This window comes from Halichoerus grypus, chromosome 10 (genome assembly GCF_964656455.1).
Source record: "Halichoerus grypus chromosome 10, mHalGry1.hap1.1, whole genome shotgun sequence".
NCBI lineage: Eukaryota > Metazoa > Chordata > Mammalia > Carnivora > Phocidae > Halichoerus > Halichoerus grypus.
The window spans coordinates 70,775,767-70,800,959 of record NC_135721.1 but is presented as its reverse complement, the minus strand read 5'-3'; the positions used below and the strand labels follow the sequence as shown (position 1 = coordinate 70,800,959).

Genomic DNA, 25,193 nt, shown 5'->3' with positions numbered 1-25,193 from the left:
ACCTAATCCAAGGTTGTGAGGATTAAGTGAAATAACGTGATGTGAAATTGAAGGCAGTGTAGCATTTCTGTTAATAACACACAACTCCAGAAACAACTTCCCAGGATTAAAATCCCTACTCCATCACTTTCTAGCTGCTTGATTTGGGCACATTACTTGACCCACGTGTACCTTAGTTTTTACAGCCGTAGAGGTATAATACGGGTCAACAATCCCTTACCTGCAACTCTGAAATGAAAAAATCTCTGAAAACCAAAAGTTTTGTGGCAAACTCATTTGGTAACAAATTTTGACCTGAGTTTACAAGGCTATTGATAGTCCATATTTATTCCACTTACTGTGAATAAACAGGTTTTGCTGCAGAAATATTGATTGCAGGGTGTGGCCCCAGAATCTCTGGGGGTGACACATATTGTACCCATGAAGGGAAGAGAGCACCTCTCAAATATTTGAAACAATGCTGGGTTTTTTTCTTGCCTAGCAAAGGCGAACTTGTGGCAGAACACTGCCTCCCTGAACAAAGCAAAGAGCTGATCTTATATAGGTTTTTACCAAAGCACAGCTGTTGCTGATTGGGGCTGGTTTCCAGGATTCTAGATTCCACTTACTTATTCATAATTTGGGATCAAGGCCAAAGAACCGTCAGTCTTCCTATTTCTTTTTTGAATTTGGAGAATAGGAACTTTAGTCACACCCTGTTCCCTTTCTAGATCTGAAAAACTCTGCGTCCTGACACACCTGGTCCAAAAGGTTCAGATAAGGAACTGTGGCCCTTTACTACTTCCCTCACAGTAACTGAGCAGATTTAATTAATCTATGTAAAATAATTGGAAAGCTCCGTGTAGCTGGCAGGTTTTATTATAAACATGTAAAGTGCTTGCCACTTAGCATCCGTTTAGCAAGCGTGTCAAGTGCCTACTAGGGGCAACGTTCTGAGAATACAAGATGAACAGGAGACTTGATCCACCGCTGAATAAGCCTGAATCTCCACCCCGCTCCCCTGAAGTGCTCTAACCACAGGATTTTTCATGCAGGCGCGGGAAGGCGTTTCTCCGCAAGGGCCTCTTTCCGCGGCCCTTGGGTCCGCCTCCTGCAACCAGGCCACTCATGCCCACGCAGTGCGTGATGTCCGTACCGCGCGGCCCCCGCTCGCAGCCCCATCATGCCCGCTTCCCTTCCAGAGAGGGCCGGCTTCCCGAGGCGGGGGCTCCGCGGCCCCGCCCGGCTTCCGACCCGGGCGTTCCAGCTCAGACCAGCCCGGATCGGCCCCACGGAGCAAGCGCGCCAGGCCCACCCACCGCCGCTCCGGCCGCCTGGGGCTAGGGCCCCGCGCGGCCTGGCGCCCCCTCCCCTTCCCACGTCGCCCGGCGGCCCGAGAGGGCGGGGCCGGGCGCGCACCGCCCGCGACGCCGCCCGCGCACGCCCGGGCGCCTGCCGATTGGCCGCTGGGGCCAGTGTTCCTCCGGTGCAGCGCACCTCCCCCCAGATTTCCCGCCAGCAGTCGCCGCGCGGTTTATTCCGTGCTTCCAGGGGCTCGGTCCGACAGAGCGGTTGGGCCTCGCCGGCCGTCGCTATGTCGCGACAGAGCACGCTGTACAGCTTCTTCCCGAAGTCTCCAGCGCTGAATAATGCTAATAAGGCCTCGGTCAGGGCTTCAGGTGTAGGCGGCGGCGCCGCCGCTGCCACCGGGCCCTCCCGTTCTCCCGGCGGGGATGCGGCCTGGAGCGAGGCCGAGCCTGGGCCTGGGCCCTTGGCAGGCTCCGCGTCGCCGCGGGAGGCGAGGAACATCAATGGAGGGCTGCGGAGATCTGCCGCCCCTGCGGTCCCCGCCAGGTAGCGGGGTGGGGGGGGGGCGTCGGGGGTGGGAGCGCAGGGAGCTTGGGGAAGGGAGGCTCGCTTTGGAGGACTTGGGGGGGTGCTTCGCAGCCAGGCCTTAGGCTTGGAGGAGGTGGGGCTGCATACTTGGCTTGAAAGCGTGCAGGGCCTGAGTTTGTAGCCTTGGCGTTAGGGGGCGTAGATTGTAAACAGGGTAGGAGGAAATGGGCTGCAGGAAGAAAGCGGGGGAGGAGACGCGCAGACTTTGGAGGAAGAGAAGGGTACCACCAGGTGGGAGGCCGGGTTAGCGAAGAGAAAGGGAAGATGGGAGCATTGGGGGTGGGGCAGGAAGAGAAAGGAGCTTTGCACGCTCTGTGCGGGGTGCGCACCAGGGCTGGGGGAGGGGCTGGTGCCTGCCTGCAGCGGGGGAGGGGTGGCGGGAAAGAGGACTGCCTTCGGGGAGGATGAACGCTTGTAGCCCGGAGGCTGTGGGGGCGCGGCGTGCAGTGAGTGGGATTCGAGGAGGAGGTTCCTCGTTCAGAGCTGGGATAGGGAATTGAGGGCCAGCAGACGTTCGGGGAACACGCTTGGATGTTTGGTTTTGAGCCTCGGGCGCCTATACACTGGGAGCCGTGGGCCCTTGGCCTGCCTGTGGGCTGTGCAGGGGTTGGGGGTGGGGGTGGGGGTGGGCTGCGAGCTGAGCGCACCGGGGGTGTGTCACGCCGCAGACCGAGGAGTCTGATTGGTCCGAGTGAGGGTTGCAGGGCGGGGCGGGGCAGGTGGGGGGGCGCAGAAAGTGCTGGGATCGGCTGGGTCATCTCATAGGTAGGCCGAACGTGCACCAAAACAAATGAATTTAGAGGCTATATTAATTTTGGAAGTATTGTGTGGAGTTGAAAAGGATGCTATTTTATGATACGGTGTCTCTTTTGTTGACAATTGCATGGGAGGATGGGGCCCCGCAATATTTTCCGAGTCGAGAGTGAGACTCTAAAGGCCGTGATCTGGCGCTGGGCAGGGATATACGGACGCGATTGTGGGGAAGCCTGCCGGGAGGTGTTCTCGCTCTGAGCAGTTCCGTGCTGTTCCACGGCTTGGCCGGCCTTTTGTCGGAGCAGCGGGCGACATATTGAAAAGCTCGCATTTGCTGTATCCCAGGTATTGTATTAGGCACAAAGGGTAATGGTAGCCCTTTGAAAGGATGAAGAAATAGAGGTTTAGAAAAAGTGAAAAAGTGAAAAACTCCCTTCAAGATCAGAGAGTTGGTTAGTGGTTCTGAGTAGGCTGTTTAAAATGTGAGTTTTAGGTGTCCTACAGATTTTCCGAAGTCCTAAGTGACATTAATTTCCTTTAAGCGACCCTTTCAGGCAGGGAGTTTAACTATATAGTTGTGTGAAGAGTAGTAGGATGGGTCTCTGGCTTACAGATTATTTTGAGCTCTTTTTTTTTTTTTTTAAGATTTTTTTATTTGACAGAGCACAAGCAGGGGGAGCGGCAGGCCGAGGGAGAGGGAGAAGCAGGCCCCCCCCCCCCCCCCCGAGCAGGGAGCCCGACATGGGGCTCGATCCCAGAACCCTGGGATCATGACCCCAGCGGAAGACAGCCGCGTAACCGACTGAGCCACCCAGGCACCCCTGAGCTTATTCTTTCTGAGAAACAGCAGATACGAGAAGTAACCGAACGTTACTCTCTGTAAGGGTCATTTTAATTTATAAAGGAAACCTCTATTTGTAAGGATGTCTCCAGGAAAAGAAGGATGACTAAATCAGGAGAAACTAATGGAGAGCTTCTGACTTAAATCTGCATAACAACCATAATCCTCTTTCCCTGGTAGCCTCCCATACCTGTCCGCTCCCCCGCCACTCCATTTTTCTTTTGTCTTTAGCTGCAGATGGTATTTAAGGTGGTGACTTGGGCTATCTCTGTGAATTACTCAGTTTTCCTTAGTATCCAGTGTATACGGGGGTATACACGTTAAACTTTTGTTAGGTTTTCTCTCATTAACCTTTTACTACTAAGGGGGTCTCAGCCAAGAACTCAGAAGGATGGAGGGAAAAACATTTTTCCTCCCCTACATTTGCATCCTCCGTAACAGACTTTTTCCATAAAATTTTCATCATTTCATCATGAGACATGCAAGGTGTATTACAATGTTTATTTGAACGTGAATTTTTTTTTTTTTTTTTAAGATTTTATTTATTTGACAGGCACAGCGAGAGAGGGAACACAAGCAGGGGGAGTGGGAGAGGGAGAAGCAGGCTTCCAGAGGAGCAGGGAGCCCGATGTAGGGCTCGATCCCAGGACCCTGGGATCATGACCTGAGGGGAAGGCAGACGCTTAACGACTGAGCCACCCAGGCGCCCCTGAATTGATTATTCTTGCATCCGTGCTAAAAGGCCTTCAGTCAACAAATGTCCATGTACCTACTCTGCCAGGCACAGAATTAGGCATTACGGATTCTGGATACACCCTTGAATAGGACAAGCAAAAAGGCAATTCTTGGAGCAGAAGCAGTTTATAAGCTCTATGAGCTTCGGTCAGGGGAAGGGGGGTTATGTGTCAGCGTAGGCTTTTGGCTCTTCAGGTTGAGACCCAAGAGACAGGTAGGAGTTAGCAAGGCTACAGTGGGAGTAAGGGGGTGTTAGGAAGCTGGTTCAGGAAAAAGGTCCTGCAGATTGTGATAGAAGAGAAGAGAAGAGACAGGAGCCTTGGAGAGGGTGTGTAAGGATCCAGTCATGAGCAGACTGATAGGCCACAAAGACATTTAGACTTTTTCTGAGGGTCAGTTGAAAGCTTTAAAAAGAAGTTGAGCATCTTTTAGTGTTGGTCATGTACATTTCCTCTTGTGCTTAAGTGTTCCAAGTATTTTGCCTGTTTTGGTTTTTTTCCTAGTTCTTTGCCAGTGGTGTGGGATGCGAAGTCTTTTTCCACCCTGGGTAGTCCTTTTTGCCAGCTTATGACATCTTTTGAACAGAAGTTACTAATTGTAATGTCACGTTTGTCAATCTTTTTCTTTATGGCTAATACTTCTATAGGTTTTATTTAAGAAATCCATAGGGGAGATTGAGGTTTTAGAAAGCTCACTCTGTGGGTGCCTGGCTGACTCAGTCCGTAGAACATGTGACTTGATCTCGGGGTAGTGAGTTCGAGCCCCACATTGAGCGTAGAGATTACATTAAAAATAAAATCTTAAAAGAAATCTCACTGTGGCTTAAGTGTGTTTGGTGGGGAGACCTGTTGGTAATGGAGAGAGCATATGGGTAGTGGTAGTGGGGGTAGGATTTAGAAGAGGAGTTGAGAGACCAAAGTGCTAGGTGAGGCATGTGTTGGTGATGATGCAGATAATGGGACATAAGAGCAAGGAGGGAGGCAAGATGACATCAGTTTGAAGTAAATGGCTATAAGAAGAGTAGAAGGAGGGGCACCTGGGTGGCTCAGTTGGTTAAGTGTCCCGCTTTTGATTTTGGCTCAGGTCATGATCTCTGGGTCCTGGGATTGTGCCCTGCATGGGCTCCACATTCAGCGTGGAGTCTGAGGAGTCTCCCTCCCTCTGCCCTCCAAGGGCGTATGTATGTGCTCTGAAAATAAATAAACAAGTGTTAAAAAAAAAAGGAGAGAGAAGAGTAGCAGGACGTATGTGTGTCCTGAGCCTGCTTCTCATACTTAATTTTTTCTGTAGTTTATTAAGATCATAATTGAGAGAGCTGTAAGGCTTCTGACCACTTAAATCTGGCTTTTTAAAAAATTATTATTATTATTATTACTACACATCTTGGCTAGTTTGTTTTTTACAATCTTCAGTGATAATGGTCTCTCTGAACTGTATGCCCTGTTCCCATTCACAGACAAGGAACAGTCAGACCTGGCAAATCTTTTTTGAGCACCTTTATTTAAAGGTAACTAGCTGCACTAGTTGTAGGTGCTTTCCTAAGAACGTTCATACAGTTAAACATATTTATAGCAATATGTTTTTCCAACTAATATCACACCTAATATAATATTAGCTATTCTAAGAGAAAAGAATTAAAATTCAAGCTCTTTAAAAAGTATCCTGTGGACTCAGTGTCACAGACCTAACTTGTTTTAATTGACATAATTAAAACATATTGAAGATGTTCAACTTGGGGTGTCAGTGTTGCTCAGTCGGTTAAGCATCTGCCTTCGGCTCAGGTCATGATTCCAGGGTCCTGGGTGGGAGCCCCACATCGGGCTCCCTCCTCAGCAAGGAGTCTGCTTCTCCCTCTACCCCTCCCCCTTCCCATTTGTGCTTTCTTGCATGTGCTTTCTCTCAAATAAATAAAATCTTAAAAAAAAAAAAGATGCTCAACTTGTCATAATTCAGTCTATGGGATCCTCTTTTGAGCTGCTTTTATGGCTTTACATTACCTCAGAGCTTTTGAAAATATTCTGATGACTGTTTTCCCTGCTCTAAGGCATGAAATTAAGCTGCTCCACAGAGAGCCTGGTTTCTGGGCGCCTGGGTGGCTCAGTCGCTTCAGCATCTGCCGTTGGCCCAGGTCATGATTCTCGGGGTCTTGGGATGGAGCCCACATCTGGCTCCCTGCTCAGCAAGGAGTTTGCTTCTCCCTCTGCCCCTCACCCCGCTCCTGGCTCTCGCTCTCTCTTTCAAATAAATAAATAAAATCTTCAAAAAAAAAAAAAGATCTAGGCAGCTGGCCGGTTAGCTCAAGTTGGTTAGAGCGTGGTGCTAGTAATAAAAAAAAAAAAAAAAGATCTAAAGAACCTGGTTTCTTCTAACTTTTAGGTTTCTTTTCCAATGCTATTTAGAAAATAGTACTAGACACCAGTTTAGATGCTAGTTTATATGGTCACCCTAGACCCTAGTGCATAAATGATGGGCCATAGTTAACCCAAGCTGAAGAAGGAAAAGGTATATGGGCAGAAGTGCACTGGTAGGTTGATTACTTCTGATTACTTCTTTTTTTCTCAGTACTGCATTTAGTTGTTGGAGAATAGGGGAAGTCTTCTCTAATGGTCCACCTTGAGAGTTAGGTGCAAACTCTGATAGCTGATTTCTAAAGTTGATTTGAGAGTGTTTTCATGTTATGATTCAATGTTTATACGCATAAGTTTTTGTTAGACAAGCCCAGTTTATCTTTTATTGCTTAAAGCAGCAAATTCTAGTAGTGCTTTGATATCTACTGATTTTTTTTTTTTTTTCTTTTTAAGTAGATAGCCTAAAACGTTGATTATGAATTTGGGGCACAACCAGTAATTGACACCAAGATTATGGACTAAAGAGAAAGCAAAATAATGTGATTTTAAAGCAAAAATCTGTTCAATGTATGTTTGGCTTTACTGAGACATTTCTTATTTTTAGTTGTATGAAGGCTTTATTATTTTTAAAGTAAGCTCTACGCCCAACGTGGGGCTTGAACTCATGACTGAGATTGAGTCAAATGCTCTACCCACTGAGCCAGCCTGGTGCCCTAGTTGTATGAAGGCTTTTACATTTGTTTTTCTGAGCTGTCAGCTTTTCCTTTTTTTTTTTTTTTTTTTTTTTTTTTTTACTGTCTTTGGAATCCCAAGAATATCAAACATTTAAGATATATTAACATTTTGGGGGGTCCTGGCTAGCTCAGTTGGAAGAGTGGGCAGCTCTTGATCTCAGGGTGTGAGTTCGAGCTCTCTGTTGGCTGTAGAGATGACCTAAATAAACTTAACAAAAATTAAAAAAAAGATGTATTAACATTTTAAAAACACGTGAAGTCATAATTGGATCTTCTTTATAAGTACATTGTACGATAATCCCAATATTTATTTTCGCATTTTAGCTTGGGCTTTATAAAGACCCAGTGTATTTTACGTTGTAATAAAATCCTTAGATGTGAGGTGACTTTTCGGCCCACATATTTTCAAATTGGATTTGCATAGAGGTAATGATCCTTGTTAATACAGTTATATGAAAAGAGAAAGATGTTAAGATTGTCAGAAGATATAGCCAAATATTAAAATACAGTAAACTGTACAGTAACTTGGGTAAAGCTTTAAATAGAGCCAGTGGAATAGGTGGATGTGATTTTATAGGATTATTAGGCACTTATAAGGACCAGTGTATGACAGATTATAGCACATTCCAGCTGTGAAACTCAGGCTTGCATTATATTTCCATACTTTATTGCTTTAAAAGATGTATTTGAGAGAGGGAGTGCAAGGGAGAGAGAGAATCTCAAGCAGATTCCGTCCTAAATGCAGAGCCCAACTTTGGCCTCGATCTCACGACCCATGAGATCGTGACCCGAGCCAAAATCAAGAGTTGGATGCTTAACTGACTGCATGCCCTCTGTATTTTAAAATACAGTATTTAATGTTGGTAGGAAAACTTGAGTATTTGCATGGATTAAAATATATGTTCCTTTTATTTTGGTATTCTTTGGAAACTACACAACTACTAGAAATTAAAATTTTAAAATTACCTATAAAGAGTTGAAGTTTGCCCACAAAATTAATAAATGTAAAAACTTTGTTAGTATTAAGTGAAGAAAAATTTTATTTTTAAAGATTTTATTTATTTGGGGGGGTGAGAGAGAGAGTAGGAGCAGGGGGAGGGGCAGAGGGAGAAGCAGGCTCCCCCCTGTCTCCCCAGCAAGGAGCCCAGTGCCGGGCTCGGTCCCAGGACCCTGAGCTGAAGGCAGACGCTTAACCGACTGAGCCACCCAGGCGCCCTTACACAGTATATTTTATTACTTGCTTAATTCTCATTTTGGTTGGAAGCCACGGTTTCCTGGACCAGAATTTTTAAAGTGTCCACTTTTAGCGTTAGAGGAACAGTGCTTATTACTAAATGTTTTAGTCTTTGCGTTACGTAGTGTGGTGCCAATTGCTAACATCAGAAAAGTTAGGTTATGTGTAAAATTCTGTAAGTGTAAGATATATTTAGGGTAGGGTGATGTTGGAGAACAGTTTGAATAGTTCATTTTAACTTTACAGGTAAGGAATTTACTTCAAAACTGATAATTGATTGTAATTAGCTTTTTTTTTTTTTTTTAACGATTTTATTTATTTGACAGAGAGAGACACAGCGAGAGAGGGAACACAAGCAGGGGGAGTGGGAGAGGGAGAAGCAGGCTTCCTGCTGAGCAGGGAGCCCGATGCGGGGCTCGATCCCAGGACCCTAGGATCATGACCTGAGCCGAAGGCAGACGCTTAACGACTGAGCCACCCAGGTGCCCCGATTGTAATTAGCTTTTACACATTTTTTTCTCTAGTGAGTATGTACATTTGCCTTGCAAAATAAATTTAAAGATATTAAATTTTTAAATCGGTTGCTTGGAATTTTTGAGACCTTTGAACACTGTATAGTTCGTTTTACAATTTGTACTACATTTGCACAAGTGGGAGTTTTAAGGTAACAGTATTCTTAGCTCAAGTTAATTCCTTTGGGATAAAATTAGAATGAACTTATTCATGTTAAAACAGCAATATTTTATTATATAGTAAGTTTAGGTATAAAGCTAAAAAAATTTTCCCCATGTCTTCTGGGTCTCAGAAACTTGAGTTACTCTTAATTAAGGATAGAAAGGAACTTTCAGGAGGCAGCCATGGCCGTCTCATTTTTTTGTTCATGAATTTTGATCTAGGGGCGTCTGGGTGGCTCATTCTTAAGCGTCTGCCTTCGGCTCAGGTCATGATCCTGGGGTCCTGGGATCCAGTGTGCATCTGGCTCCCTGCTCAGCGGGGAGTCTGCTTCACCTTCTGCCCCTCCCCCGCTCATGTTTTCTTTCTCTCTCTCTCTCAAATAAATAAATTCTTAAAAAAAAAAAAAAAGAATTTTGATCTAGTCATAGTTCTCTCTGGGAGCCTCCGAGACAACTGAGATTCCTGCAAGTGCTCTGTTGCCTCCTACCAGGCAAAATAGAATTCCACTGGATTTGAGGCATCCTGCTCCTTTGAACTTCAAATGTATCACCAAGATGTACATTCTTGCCAGTCTCTTATGCACTAACTCCATTCTTGAGAATTTGTAACTTTTGTAAGACATGTATGTAATAAAACAGTTGGTGTCCAGTTCAGCACTTAGCCCTTACCCTCCATAACTCCGTTCACAAAGGCAAGAAAAATAGTCATCTTTAATTTTACAAACCAAGAACACGTTGTAAACGTCACCCCATACTGGTCAGGTTCAGGGCTCATCCCCATATATATAATAAATTCAATACCTAGGGAAGGGACTGCCTCAAACTAGCCAGATGGGGTTCAGGCTTTGCTACGTACACACCAAAACGTTACCTGAGTCTCTTTTAAGGGATTTAGTTGCCTTTAAGAAGGGCAGCCAGGGGGCACCTGGGTGGCTCAGTCAGTTAAACTGCTGGCGGCTCAGGTCGTGATCCCCAGGGATCAAGCCCCAAGTTGGGCTCCCTGCTCAGCGGGGAGTCTGCTTCTCCTCCCTTTCCTTCTGTCCCTCTGCCCCCCGCTCCGTGTGCATTCTCTCTTTCTCTCTCATAAATAAAATCTGTAAAAAAAATAAAGGGCAGCCAGGCTTGACAGATCGGTATCCCTAGTGATCCCCCTTTCAGAAAAATCTGCTTTGAAGCCTAATGTCTCAAGACTGTACAGCCAGAAATACGCTTCCTGAGGGGGGCGTGTTCATTGCAATAACATGTACTTACTCTGTTTGGCCAGTCTGCTAAAAACTACGGTCAGGGTTCAGACAAAGAACTGATAGTGTCTTTAGGGAGACAAGTTATTTCCCTCCTTTAGCAGCAGAAAAAGAGTACAGCTGTAGGGTAGTCTCAGGTACTTCCGCACAAAGAAAGCTTGTGGTTTTCTGATACTTGTGACAGGCTTTTTGTGGTTAAGTGGCTACTTGGCCAAGAGTTAAGAGAAAGACGGCTTGACAGTAGGGAGGCTTGTAGACCATTCTGCACGGCTGTCAGGGTCTTTGTCTCCTGTTAATGGACATGTTGGTAAGGAGGAGGGGCTTAAGGGAGAAATTTGAATTGTATAGACGGAGCTTCCTGTTTGAAGATAACTGTGTGGTGAGCTCGCCGGCAGTACTTACGGATTTGTGCTTGTGCAGGCTGCTCTAGATGCCTGTAAGAGCGCACGTACCGTAAAGGCCCTTGAGAAGAGCTCCCGCTGGAGTCATGCTGTAGTTTTTCTTTGCTAATTGTCTAGCCTAGGGGTTTCCTGTTCACATTTCTCCAGACAGGACTCCTTTAACTTCATGATTGGGTCTGAATAAGGTCGCCCCAGTGTACTAATGCAAGCTAGTCTAAAATATTCTTGTTTGTAATGTACTTACTTTACTTTTGCAGTTATTTAATGAAAACCTTTAAGCAAGTTTAGAAAATCTTGGTATATAGTATTGGAGCAGAATTTATTAGCTGTTGCGGTATCTCCATCACTGAGGGACTCTGCTGGAGTCTTTAATTTTTACTTTTTTATTAAGTTTTATTTTTCAAGAGAGAGTGCGCGCACGAGCAGGGCGGGGCAGTGGCAGAGAGAGAGAGAATCGCAAGCAGGCTGCACACCCAGTGCTGCGCCCAGCGCAGGGCTCAGTCTCCTGACCCTGAGATCAGGACGTGAGCTGAAATCAAGGGCCAGATGCTTAGCCTTCGGAGCCAGCCAAGCGCCCCTATGAAGTTTGAATTTTAATTCCGGTTAGCTAACATACAGTGTTCTATTAGTTTCAGGCGTACATCTGCTGTAGTCTTTTCAGCTCGATTCTTCTTCCTCTCCCTCTACCCTCTCCTTTCCCTGTCTCAGGAAACCTTCAGGACCAAATTAATTTTCATGAAGACTGAATCTTTGTTTTTGATTCTGCAGGCATATATACTCATTATTTTTGGGCGTGTTAGGCGCTTCTCTGTTTACTTTCTCCATAAAACCAGATTCCTAGGGGTGCAGGTTAGTAGTGTGCTAGGTAGCCTTGTGGAGTGTTAACTGGAAACAGATTCCAAGCAGAGTCTGATGAGGCAATATTTATTATCATTAACCAATTACATAGTATGTTTGGTATTTTATTAATACCGTGGGTCAGGTCCTGTTCCTGACACATCCCATATTGTAGTATATACGTGTGATACATTATAGTTTGGAGAGCATGTACAATGAGTCTGTGCCTTTTTCTTTGCATCAGTATTCTACCAGAATTTGGCCATAGCTTATATAAACTTTGATTTTCTGAGAAACAGTTTCTCACCTTAATACCAGAATTCATTATATGACTTGAACATCTGATTTTTTAAATTTTACTTTATTTTTTTGAACATCTGATTTAAAAAAATTCTAGAATGTCTGTGCTTGAATATTAATGCCAGAAGACTTCAAAGGAGTGTTAATGATGCCTTCCTTGGAATTGCTTATTTGTACGTAATTGCCTTTAATGTAACTTAACCAAATATTAACCAAGTTATATATTTCTTTTTGGCAACAGTTCTTGTGACTTCTCACCAGGTGATTTGGTTTGGGCCAAGATGGAGGGTTACCCCTGGTGGCCTTGCCTGGTTTACAACCACCCTTTTGATGGAACATTCATCCGTGAGAAAGGGAAGTCTGTCCGAGTTCATGTACAGTTTTTTGATGACAACCCAACAAGGGGCTGGGTTAGCAGAAGGCTATTAAAGCCATACACAGGTAAGAGAGTCCACTCTTCAGAGTGTGTGTGAGAGAGTGTAAGAGAGCAAGCACGCACGCAGCACATGAGCACAAGTGTCTGCGACTCCCATACAGTGACATTAAGTGTATTTTATGCCAATAAATTTCAGGAGTGGCAGGGTGGATGCCTCCAGCATGGGAAAAAGAAGATGCAGCTGGTCTTCAGCTGGTTTCTTGTGGGGTGGAATTTTTATTTCTGTCTTTTCAGTTGACTTAATGGCAATACCATGCCCGTAAGGGAAAAATGTTTTCATGGTTAGATCTCATTTGGACCCAAATACCAAATTCAGGCATGAAAAGGGTAAATTAACAGGGCCCGATCTTCAGAGATCTAAGAGAAAGGCAGTGCAGTCAGGATACGTAGGAAATAGATCAGTGACACTGTCTAGGGTAGATGGAGATGCATGTTTACTTAGCCTTCAAAATCCTCACTTAGGAGCACATCTGAGTTGAGTTTCACATCAGACTTCTGGAACCATGACATGCTTTTTCCAGGCCCAGCTTTTTTATGTCCTAGACGTCAGCAGTCCTGCCTGTGTAGCTTCACTTGGGCCTCTCAGTTTCTTGAATTCTCCAGTGCACGCACATTATGTTTGCCAGGTTCACTGCCTGTACACGCTTGAGCATGAGTGAGTCCTTACCCATTACCCTCAGATTCTGCAGGCTAGGGTGCTGTTGAACTCAGTGTTTTGGAATCAGAATAAGGGTCAATTTCCCAGGAATCTCTAGGAATCCTGCCTTTTGGTCATAGTGTCATCCTGCAGGGCGAGGAGGGCACACTGAAGAAAGTGCAGTCTGCACGCAGATCTGACCTGCAGGATGGAAGGAGAATCTGGAAATTTGGTTCTGTCTTCTGCACTAATGTGCTGTATAATCTTGGCCAAAAAAGTAACTCAGATACTGCTTACTCATATGTAAAATGAGAGTTGAACCAGGTAACAAAAGGTCTTTTTCTAGGACTAATTTTGAGATTCCTTTTTTTTTTTTTTTTAAGAGCTAGCACGCTAGTGCGTGGGGGTGGGGGTGGGAAGAATCTTTAGCTCAGGGCTCCATCTCCAGGCCCTGAGATCTTGACCTGAGCCACAATCAAGAGTTGGATGCTTAACTCATTGAGCCACCCAGGCACGCCAACTTTTGAGATTCTAAACAAAGCTTTGGCAACATGACTTTAATTTAAAAATACCCAAAAAAGTTTACATTTAGGTTGTCATTATTTTGTAAAGGCACCCGTTGTGTACCACCTTTGCCCTTTAAATTCCCAAATTGTTGCAATAGCATGGATGAGGATAAAGTAGGTTTTTAATTCTTTTTGGAGGGGGGAGGTCCTTAAAATTGGAAAGCAGTTTGCCTCAGGGATTTTCTGGGGAATGATGAGGTCATTAGATAGGTGGGGGGTGCATGCAGCTGCAAACAGGCACTTGAGGAAGTTAGGAGCCACCCTCCAATGGACTTTGATTGTTGCAATTTGTACTGTTGGTGCAGCTCTTTAGAAAAGTGGGCAATTGCACCTTTATTTTAGGCAGCCCATTAAGTTGCTAATGTAATGGCACTTTAGGATGTCCCATTAGTTTTAGTATACAGTAGAAAGAAGGAAATAATGTAATGTTTGGATCTGTTAAATTTAGACAAGTTCAGGTTTGTTTTCTAATTATATTTAGTCAGAAGAAAACAAAGACATTGCTAGTTAGGCCTCTGCCATTAGACTTGTGATCATCTGCATCTAGTCTTTTGCTCAGAGGATAGGAGGGTCATTTAAAATTACAGCTCTTGGGGCACCTGGGTGGCTCAGTCAGTTGAGCGTCCGACTCTTGGTTTTGGCTCAGGTCCTGATCTTGGGGTCCTGAGATGGAGCCCCACGTCCCACTGAGTGGTGAGTCTGCTTGAGATTCTCCTCACCTTCTGCCCCTCCCCCCACTTGCAGGCGTGCTCTCTCTCAAATAAAATCTTTTAAAAAAAATAATTATTCTGAAAGGAATAAAGGAAGAGTTTTACCTGAAAACAAAACAATTTGATTCAACCTAAAAAACAAACAAAAACAAAAACAAAACCATTCAAAGTTTGAACTGGGTTACCCTTCCAAAATGTTAGTATCCTTACTAGTAGGGTTTTGTTTGTTTTTAGTATACCCTATTTAATTACCTTGGGGATAAACTTAGTATCATAGCTTCATTTAACTGACAGTGTAGTTTTTGCCTTCCTGAAGTGATTTTTTTGTACAAAGGGTCTCAAAACCCTTTTACATCTCCTGCTTCACCTGAAGAGGGGTGCCTTATCTATTTAGGGCCACAATCCCAGGTCAATAGAAGAGAGATGAAGTAGTCCTGGGTGACCCAATAGTTAAGGCAACTTCAAGGAGGTAAAATAGGTAATTTAAGTTACTGTAGGCTTTATTGATCTATTATCAATCAAACGTAATGGGACGTTAAAAACTGTACTTGATTCTTCTCATGCTTGTCCATTAGTACAGGTGTTAGACATTGAGCCCATTCCCTAACTAACAGTTCTTATTTATAAATGAGTAAGATTTGCTTAATAAGAAATATAAATCTAAATTTTTTAGGTTCAAAATCGAAGGAAGTGCAAAAAGGAGGTCATTTTTACAGTTCAAAGCCTGAAATACTCAGAGCAATGCAACGTGCAGATGAAGCCTTGAGTAAAGACAAGATTGAGAGGCTTGAATTGGCAGTGTGTGATGAGCCCTCAGAACCAGAGGAAGAAGAGATGGAGGTGGGATATTGTTCAACAGTCTGTTGTTAATTATGTTGGGAAAGTGATGGAAAAGGGGGGGTATTAAAGTGGTATTCTCTTGTTTTATTTATATATATTTATATATGTATACACACACATACACTTTAATACTCCTACACATCTTCTTTTATCTTTTATTTGTGAGAGTGTGAGCATGAGGAGGGGCAGAGGGAGAGGGAGAAGAGGGGAGAGAATCTTTTTTTTTTTAAGATTTTATTTATTTATTTGAGAGAGAAAGAACGAGACAGAGCATGAGAGGGAGGAGGGTCAGAGGGAGAAGCAGACTCCCCGCCGAGCAGGGAGCCCGATGTGGGACTCGATCCCAGGACTCCAGGATCATGACCTGAGCTGAAGGCAGTCGCTTAACCAACTGAGCCACCCAGGTGCCCGAGGGGAGAGAATCTTAAGCAGGCTCCACACTCAGCGTGGAGCCTGATGGGGGCCTTGATCTCACAGCCGAGATCACCACCTGAGCCAGAATCAAGAGTGAATGCTTAACAGACTGAGCTACCCAGGTACCCCAAATACTCATACACATACTTCTACACTTCTGTAGGACTGTAGGTTAAGTTAGGTTAGAAGCTCAGCAGCCATTTTGCTTAAGTTCTCAAGCTTCAAGCCTGCTAGAAGACACATGCTATAAGAGGTAGTACCATTTTGGTAACAAGTAACAGGACAGTAAGGACATGGTGATAAAACGGGTTATGATGTCTGGCAGTAAGCCTCTCTATGAGGGTGTGGTCAAGCCCTGGAAATTAATTACCTAATGCTCTCGATACTTTTTTTTTTGGTATTAATGGTCACTATTTGAGTGATTAAATCATTCTTCTCTAATTTAACAAATTAATGAACTATGTGCTTAAGAGATTCATTTATGACTAAGCCTGGTGTTATGTTTTGTTCTGTTATAGGTAGGGAATAAACTAATGAGTATTTTAAGAGAAATGAAAGAAAAGAGATTTTTAATCTTATTTTTGAGGTTGAGGCCAGGGGTCATAACACCAATGAAAGGTTTAGAACTGGATGGTAATACAAAGATCATTTGGCCTCATACAACTTCCCATGTGTGGGAGATCCATGATAAGTGAACTGTGCCTTGCCCAAGAAGCTACAGCTGGTTTGTGGAAGAGCAAGGACTAGAAAGCCTGTATAGATTGCACTGCTTAAAATGGCAAACTTCATATGTCCCTCTGGAAGAGGAGAGATGACCCTGGAAGAAAGATCCAGGATAACAGAGGGAGATTTAAAGTTATTTCCACAGGGCGCCTGGGTGGCTCAGTTGGTTAAGCGACTGCCTTCGGCTCAGGTCATGATCCTGGAGTCCCGGGATCGAGTCCCGCATCGGGCTCCCTGCTCGGCAGGGAGCCTGCTTCTCCCTCTGACCCTCCTCCCTCTCATGTGCTCTCTCTCTCTCTCAAATAAATAAATAAAATCTTTAAAAAAAAAAAAAAATAAAGTTATTTCCACAGCTGACTGTTAATGAGGGTATCACCTGTAGGTATTTGGGATGTACGGTCATGCTAGTGGCTTCAACACTATTGTACAGGATAAAACTGTCAGGAGAGAATCGCTGAATTCTATAGTGTGATACTACTGAAATTGATACTTATTTTTTGGAAATTCCTTTTTTTTTTTTTTTTTAAAGATTTTATTTATTTATTTGACAGAGAGACACAGAGAGGGAACACAAGCAGGGGGAGTGGGAGAGGGAGAAGCAGGCTTCCTGCTGAGCAGGGAGCCCGATGCGGGGCTCGATCCCAGGACCCTGGGATCATGACCTGAGCCGAAGGCAGACGCTTAACGACTGAGCCACCCAGGCGCCCTTTTTTGAAATTCCTTAAAGAACATAGTTTCATTTCTGGAGCTGGGTTCTCCTCTTGATACAGGATACTGCAGCATATTGAGAGATACTCCACAGCAGTACTTTAATTTTCCAGATTTTGTCTTATATTTAAGTAACTCTCTCTTTGCCTGCCAGGTAGGTGCAACTTACTCATCAGGTAAGAGTGAAGAAGAAAATGAAATTGAAAGTGAAGAGGAAGTACGGCCTAAGGTCCAAGGATCTAGGCGAAGTAGCCGCCAAATAAAAAAACGAAGGGTCATATCAGACTCTGAGAGTGACGTTGGTGGCTCTGATGTGGAATTCAAGCCGGATGCTAAGGAGGAAGGGAGTAGTGATGAAATAAGCAGTGGAGTGGGGGATAGTGACAGTGAGGGCCTGGACAGTCCTGTCAAAGTTGCTTCAAAGCGGAAGAAAATGGTGACTGGAAATGGTTCTCTCAAAAGGAAAAGTTCAAGGAAGGAAATGCCCTTGGCTACCAAACGATCACCTGGCATTTCATCAGACACCAAGAGTGCTTTGAATGCTTTCTCTGCCCCTCAAAATTCTGAATCTCAAGCCCACATTGGTGGAGGATGTGATGATAGTAGTCGCCCCACTCTGTGGTATCATGAAACTTTAGAGTGGCTTAAGGAGGAGAAGAGAAGAGATCTACACAGGAGGCGACCTGATCACCCTGATTTTGATGCATCCACACTCTGTGTTCCTGAGGATTTCCTTAATTCCTGTACTCCTGGGATGAGGAAGTGGTGGCAGATTAAGTCTCAGAACTTTGATCTTGTTATATTTTATAAGGTGGGGAAGTTTTATGAGCTGTACCACATGGATGCTCTTATTGGAGTCAATGAACTAGGTCTGGTATTCATGAAAGGCAACTGGGCTCATTCTGGTTTCCCTGAAATAGCATTTGGCCGATATTCCGATTCTCTGGTTCAGAAGGGCTATAAGGTAGCACGAGTGGAACAGACGGAGACCCCCGAAATGATGGAGGCACGATGCCGGAAGATGGCACATATATCTAAGTATGACAGAGTGGTGAGGAGGGAGATCTGTAGAGTCATTACCAAGGGTACACAGACCTACAGTGTATTGGAAGGTGACCCCTCTGAGAACTATAGTAAGTATCTTCTTAGCCTCAAAGAAAAAGAGGAAGATTCTTCTGGCCACACTCGGGTGTACGGAGTATGCTTTGTTGATACCTCACTGGGAAAGTTTTTCATAGGTCAGTTTTCAGATGATCGCCATTGTTCCAGATTTAGGACTCTAGTGGCACACTATCCTCCAGTACAAGTCTTGTTTGAGAAAGGAAACCTCTCAACAGAAACGAAGATGATTCTGAAGGGTTCATTATCCTCCTCTCTTCAGGAAGGTCTGATACCAGGCTCCCAGTTTTGGGATGCAGCCAAAACTTTGAGAACTCTCCTTGAAGAAGGATATTTTAAGGAGAAGTTAAATGAGGACAGTGGGGTGATGTTACCCCAGGTGCTTAAAGGTATGACCTCAGAGTCTGATTCTCTTGGGTTGACACCAGGAGAGAAGAGTGAATTGGCCCTCTCTGCTCTAGGTGGTTGTGTCTTCTACCTCAAAAAATGCCTTATTGATCAAGAGCTTTTATCAATGGCCAATTTTGAAGAATACATTCCCTTGGATTCTGACATGGTCAGTGCTACAAGACCTGGTGCTGTTTTTGCTAAAGCCAATCAACGAATGGTGCTAGATGCTGTGACATTAAGCAACTTGGAGATTTTCACGAATGGAACAAATGGTTCTACTGAAGGGACCCTGCTAGAAAAGATTGATACTTGCCACACTCCCTTTGGTAAGCGGCTTCTAAAGCAGTGGCTTTGTGCCCCACTCTGTAGCCCTTATGCTATCAACGATCGTCTAGATGCTATAGAAGACCTCATGGTTGTGCCTGACAAAATCTCTGACGTGGTAGACCTTCTGAAGAAGCTTCCAGACCTTGAAAGGCTGCTGAGTAAAATTCATAATGTTGGGTCTCCCCTGAAGAGCCAGAACCACCCAGATAGCAGGGCTATCATGTATGAAGAAACTACATACAGCAAAAAAAAGATTATTGATTTTCTTTCTGCTCTAGAAGGATTCAAAGTAATATGTAAAATTATAGAGATTATGGAAGAAGTCGTTGACAACTTTAAGTCTAAAATCCTTAAGCAGGTCATTACTCTACAGACAAAAAATCCTGAGGGTCGTTTTCCAGATTTGACTATAGAACTGAACCGATGGGATACAGCCTTTGACCATGAGAAGGCTCGAAAGACTGGACTAATTACTCCCAAAGCAGGATTTGACTCTGATTATGACCAAGCTCTTGCTGACATAAGAGAAAATGAACAGAGCCTCCTGGAATACTTGGAGAAACAGCGCAGTCGAATTGGCTGTAGGACCATTGTCTACTGGGGGATCGGTAGGAACCGTTACCAGTTGGAAATTCCAGAGAATTTCATCACTCGTAATTTGCCAGAAGAATATGAGCTAAAATCTACCAAGAAGGGGTGTAAGCGATACTGGACCAAAACTATTGAGAAGAAGTTGGCTAATCTGATAAATGCTGAAGAACGGAGAGACGTATCATTGAAGGACTGCATGCGGCGACTATTCTTTAACTTTGATAAAAATTACAAGGACTGGCAGTCTGCTGTTGAGTGCATCGCAGTATTGGGTAAGACTTTGAACAAACTTTGGTTAGTCCTTGTGTCCCAGTTATGCGTTAACATTTAAATCCATTGGACATTTGCCATTGAGGTAGATCTCTAAACACAGCTAACAAGGTGTATGTCTTGACGTGTATATACTTGCCTCCTCACTAGACAAAATGGCTAGTTTGCCTGTAGCAATTTAAGTTCACTTTTGCCCTTACTCAGTCTTGAATAATTGAATGAAAAACTGATAGGTTTTTAGTACCTTTATTTTTTTTAAAGCAGGGGCTTTATTTTGCTTTGTTTTTACATTCGGGGCTTGAACCCTGAGATTAAGACGTGAGCTGAGATCAAGAGTCATACGTTCCAGATGCTCAACTGACTGACCCACCCAGGCACCCCAGATTTTTAGTACCTTTAGTATCTGATACTGTTTTTGATAATGTTTTTTTAAGTTTCTCTTTTTTGTTAGACTAAATTAAATTAAAACTATGTCTTGGCACATCACTTTTTTCTTTTTTCAGTTGATCTCTTTACATGCATGTATTTTAAGATCTTAATCTTTTTTATCTTAGCCCAAATTATCACACTTTTTTCTTATAGTTGATTTCTAAGAGCCCTGATCTATATATTTGTAATTTGGCAACCTTTTCAATTTCATAAATAGTTTCCTTTTTCTTTAAATTTCCAACTTATTTGGAGCCTTTGCTGTTTTACAGTTTAGGTTTTTTTCCTGTGTTTTAAAAATACAGTAACCATAGGTTACCCAAATTTGTAATAGAACTGTTCTGATCTGAATACAACTGTCCAGAATTGAGTAGCACAATTATTCCTTAAACCAATACAACTTTGAACGGTTTGGTGGGTAATTTAAATCTTCCCTCAGCACAGGTGTTCAAAATTGGTGAATTTACTTTCTTCTTAAGATTCTTTTATGTAAGTTTGCCTCTTAGAAAAAAACATGTATAAAAAGCAACTAGAATATACTGCCCTCCACTGAAAAAGTGTTTTTGAAAGACTTTTTATATTAGTTGGATTTTTGTGCTTCTCAAGCAGCCTCAAAAATGAAGCCTCACTTTGACCCTCTCTTTAACAGATGTCTTATTGTGCCTGGCTAACTACAGTCGAGGGGGTGATGGCCCTATGTGTCGTCCAGTAATTCTGTTGCCAGAAGAAGGCACTCCTCCCTTCTTAGACCTTAGAGGATCACGTCATCCCTGCATTACGAAGACTTTTTTTGGAGATGACTTTATACCTAATGACATTCTAATAGGCTGTGAGGAAGAGGAGGAGGAAGAAAATGGCAAAGCTTATTGTGTGCTTGTGACTGGACCTAACATGGGGGGCAAGTCTACGCTCATGAGACAGGTAAACTGAGCATTAAGGTGATGTTATACAAAGTCATTTGTATACTTTCGGAATATATTACATATTTAGGCCACCCTTTCCCAAATAGCACATAAATTAATTAGAATTCAGTCACCAGCAATTAATAGGAAGCAAAGGAAAAATGCTTTGTATTATAAAATTGAGAATTGTATTTACCGTCATCAGGTATCTGCCTCATGTTACGGGGAGCATACATTAAACATTTCTAGATTTCAGGTCATGATTTCTTTATAAACTCTTTGACTTGATTGGATTCATTTCCTCTGAAGGTAGATGTATTCATAATGAATGAAAATGTTGGAGGTTTGTTAATTAATTGATAATGAATGAAAATGTTGGAGGTTTGTTTCTCAATTAGACTCGTGTGGGAATCCTTATAAAAGAACCATGACAGACTTGTTCAGGTAGGAGAGCAATTGAAATTCATGAGCTCTAATAACTGTTGGAAACTGCTTTTGTCTTCTCTTGATACCAGGGGTTGGCCAGCCACTGAGCTAAACATATTTACATTTTTTAAAAGGTTCTAGAAAGGAAAAAAAATGTGACAGAGACATTGGACCCTTGACTAAAAATGTTTGCTGACCCCCCTGCTCTCCTGTATGATTAGGTTCACCAAATTTGCTAACTAGCAGGAGGCAGTATAGTGTAGTCCGTGGTTTTCAATCCCATTTTCGTTTAATACTACTTGGGAGAGCTTGACCAAAAAAGTACAGAGTGGCTTCCATCGTCCCAAATAGCTGCATTTGGTCTGGAATTGGTTCTAGGCATCAGTGATTTTAAGATTCTACCGTGTAGTCAGCCAGGGTTGAGAATCACTAATGCAGTGGGTTAAAAGGTCACAGGCTCTGAGGTTTTAAAGCCAGTTAGGCCCTAAGCCTCTTGGTTTTCTAGGCTTCACTTTGCCTACTTTGGATTGTGAACAATTTTTAAAAGAGTGCCTGACTCGTATATAATTGTTCTTATCTATATCTATCTGTATCTTTTTCTTTAATAAAGACCTTTCCTCCTCCCTTCACAGGCTGGCCTATTAGCTGTAATGGCCCAAGTGGGTTGTTACATACCTGCTGAAGTGTGTAGGCTCACACCAATTGATAGAGTATTTACTAGACTTGGTGCCTCCGACAGAATAATGTCAGGTGAGTCTTCTTTTTCACCTAAGGCTTTATTAGTGGACAGTTCATTTGTACATTTTGTATGATAAATACATCTGCCTTGAAATTAAATTTGTGTGAGCCATTTAAATTTGATGTTTGGTTTTTCTTGTGTTAGCGAAGTGGAGTGCTTTCAGGCATTTGAAAAAATAGTCTTCCTTCAAGAATTGCATAATCTCTTAATGAGATGTAACCTTTGGTACTGGGTAGCTCATGATATGAACCCAAAAGATGAATGTACTATTTTAGGATTTTAAAAAAGATCTCCTTCTGTGTGTTTTTTTTTAGGTGAAAGTACGTTTTTTGTTGAATTGAGTGAAACTGCCAGTATACTTACACATGCCACAGCACATTCTCTGGTGCTTGTGGATGAATTAGGTAAGACATTACAATTTCCATTTAAAGGCTATTTTAAAAACTTTAATTCTTCTTGACGATGGTCGGACCTTTCTTAAAAAAAAAGTTTGAATGCACTCACCTTTGTGCCATAGACCCACAGTGGGAGATGATAAGAGATATCATGTGAAAAGGTCTTTTAATTACCAAGGCTCTAAATTTTTTCATCGTATTAAAATATGGTTGTTATAATAGGATGTTTCTGAACATCAGTGGTACCTGCAGAGTACTCTTTAAAAAAAGAAAAAAAGAAATGCAGGGGCGTCTGGCTGGCTCAGTCAGTAGAATGTGTGACTCTTGATCTCAGGGTTTTAAGTTTGAGCCCCATGTTGGGTGTAGAGATTACTTAAAAATAAAAATCTTTAAAAACAGACAGCACCCTACTTCCAGGGCTGATAAGCAGATCTATTTAGCTAAACAGGGCCTATTGTTTGGATGCACTAATTGAGGTTACCGTTTTATCCTTTTTTCATTCCGTTGTGAGGTATATCCTTGGTATAAGGCAGATATATAATTTATGCATATTTTACTTTCATAGGAAGAGGTACTGCAACATTTGATGGAACGGCAATAGCAAATGCGGTTGTTAAAGAACTTGCTGAGAACATAAAGTGTCGTACATTGTTTTCTACCCACTACCATTCATTAGTAGAAGATTATTCTCAAAATGTTGCAGTGCGCCTGGGCCACATGGTATGTATAAATTGCTTATTCAGAAGTTTAGATTTTTGAGGGAATCAAGGCAGGTACTTCCATTGCTAGCACATGAACAGAACATATTTTCCTTCTTTTAGGCATGCATGGTAGAAAATGAATGTGAGGATCCCAGCCAGGAGACTATTACCTTCCTCTATAAATTCATTAAGGGAGCTTGTCCTAAAAGCTATGGCTTTAATGCAGCGAGGCTTGCTAATATTCCAGAGGAGGTTATTCAAAAGGGACATAGAAAAGCAAGAGAATTTGAGAAGACGACTCAATCACTGCGATTATTTCGGTAATTATACTTGGATATAATTTTGCCATACAGCTGACCTTATTAAAACTGTAAAGGGGGATGGTTGATGCACTATGACTATGAAAAGCATGAACTGAATTTTTTTTTTTTTAATTTTAAGGGAAGTTTGCCTGGCTAGTGAAAGGTCGACTATAGATGCTGAAGCTGTCCCTAAATTGCTGACTTTGATTAAGGAATTATAGACTGCATTGGAAGCTTTGAGTTGGCTTTTGACAAAGGTGGTAAATTCAGACAACATTATGATCTAATAAACTTTATTTTTTAAAAATGACCATTTTTCCATTTTCTTTCTAGGAAATTAAACCCTTTTAATTCTTATCTACCTTCTACATAATGGTTATTGAATACTCCACAATATATTAAGTCTAGATGTTATGGTACATGCATACACTTTCAGGCTGTTTATACCCACTGTCACCAATACACATAAATGGGGGGGAGCTATGAAACTGTATAGGGCTGTATATATACTTGTCTCAGCTTAATGCAGGAAATTGTTTTTAATTTCCAGCAGTTCGTCTAAACTGTTCAAAAAAAAACTATGAACAGAGTTCAAATACAGGACTGTTTTGAAGAGACTTTCTAAAGTGTACTTTAAAACATAGTAGTTTTTACCTTTCACAAAACTGAGTTACAAGAATACTTTTTGTTTTACAGTGCATCCCTTCCTAGGAAGTCTCATTAAAACACTCACTTTTTCTAGGGGTGATTTTGAATGCTGCACAGGGAAGGGAAGGAAATAATAGTCTTAACTTTTCTTAAAGGATACCAGAAACATTGCTGGATATAATTTAAGATTAGTGTTTTCTCTTTCATAGAAAGAACGTACATACTGGGACATGAGTACAGTTACAGCAAGTCTAGGTGTGCTAACAAAACAGGGCACATTCAAGTACAAGAAGATTTGCTTGAAATTAAAAACAAACTACATGAGATTAAAGCATTAAAATCATATTTCTCAATCTGAATACATGTTAAAAAAAAATCAAAAGAAACGCAGAAGTGCTAGCTCACATTTTTACCATATTACAAAAGCAATTGGTACCCATGTCCATAAAGGCAGCAACAAAGCTGCTTGTCTATTGAAGAGTACTACTGCAAATTGGACTGCATTCAATGCTAGTTGTAAAAACACCAGCTTTTTTTCAGAAGTTGGTATCTGTACAAAATTGCAGCTTATTTCTTCACTTCTGTCCCTTCAAAAGTCTTTACACAGTAATGCTAAAACACCCAGCTTTGAGATCCTGAGTCAATATATTGCCACTTTCTTTTTGGTAGCTTGAGCTTCATAGTGTCAACTGACCTCGTGTATCCATTTTTAATACAGTCTCTTCCTGTAGCATGGGCAAATATTTTAAATCTTCTTCCAAAAAAAATGTTTTAGGTTATGATGTTAGAATGGCAGGACTTTTTCTTTAGGGAAGGAATTCAGTTGTGCTGCAATGTATTAGATTCTATAGGTGGAGCAGAGTCATATAGTGTATCTGTATCGTGTGTAGGCTCACCAGCTAATGTACAAGGATTAGACAGTGTTCCAGCACCACAGTCACAGAAAAACC

The 25,193-nt window shown here is 42.5% G+C and overlaps 2 protein-coding genes across 4 annotated transcripts in view; one reads left to right on the top strand and one right to left on the bottom strand.

Moving 5' to 3' along the window:
- Positions 1-1,453: 1,453 nt before the first annotated feature.
- Positions 1,454-23,905, top strand: MSH6 (mutS homolog 6). 3 transcript variants are annotated; one of them, XM_078056605.1, is made up of 10 exons: positions 1,454-1,833; positions 12,215-12,414; positions 14,996-15,162; positions 17,162-19,706; positions 20,780-21,051; positions 22,091-22,208; positions 22,512-22,601; positions 23,158-23,312; positions 23,414-23,613; positions 23,735-23,905. In XM_078056605.1, the coding sequence occupies exons 1-10, from the start codon at positions 1,574-1,576 to the stop codon at positions 23,814-23,816; spliced, it is 4,089 nt and encodes a 1,362-aa protein (XP_077912731.1). In that variant the 5' UTR covers positions 1,454-1,573; the 3' UTR covers positions 23,817-23,905. The 3 variants fall into 3 exon arrangements, with proteins under 3 accessions (XP_077912731.1, XP_077912729.1, XP_077912732.1); XM_078056603.1 differs by having other exon boundaries at positions 1,454-1,836; XM_078056606.1 differs by lacking the exon at positions 1,454-1,833 and adding an exon at positions 2,620-2,640.
- The window catches only part of FBXO11 (F-box protein 11), an 86,818-nt gene continuing 85,496 nt past the window's right edge, over positions 23,872-25,193 (bottom strand). Inside the window, exon 23 of the mRNA XM_036121638.2 lies at positions 23,872-25,192. Coding sequence (XP_035977531.1) covers positions 25,063-25,192 — 130 coding nt within the window. The 3' untranslated portion in view covers positions 23,872-25,062. The remainder of the gene's footprint in view (position 25,193) is intronic.

Coding starts and splice junctions, on each gene's coding strand:
- MSH6 (XM_078056603.1), top strand. CDS start 1,574: ATGTCGCGACAGAGCACGCTGTACAGCTTCTTCCCGAAGTCTCCAGCG. Junction 1,837..12,214: donor CCTGCGGTCCCCGCCAGGTA/GCGGGGTGGGGG, acceptor TTTTGGCAACAG/TTCTTGTGACTTCTCACCAG. Junction 22,602..23,157: donor GGTGCTTGTGGATGAATTAG/GTAAGACATTAC, acceptor TTACTTTCATAG/GAAGAGGTACTGCAACATTT.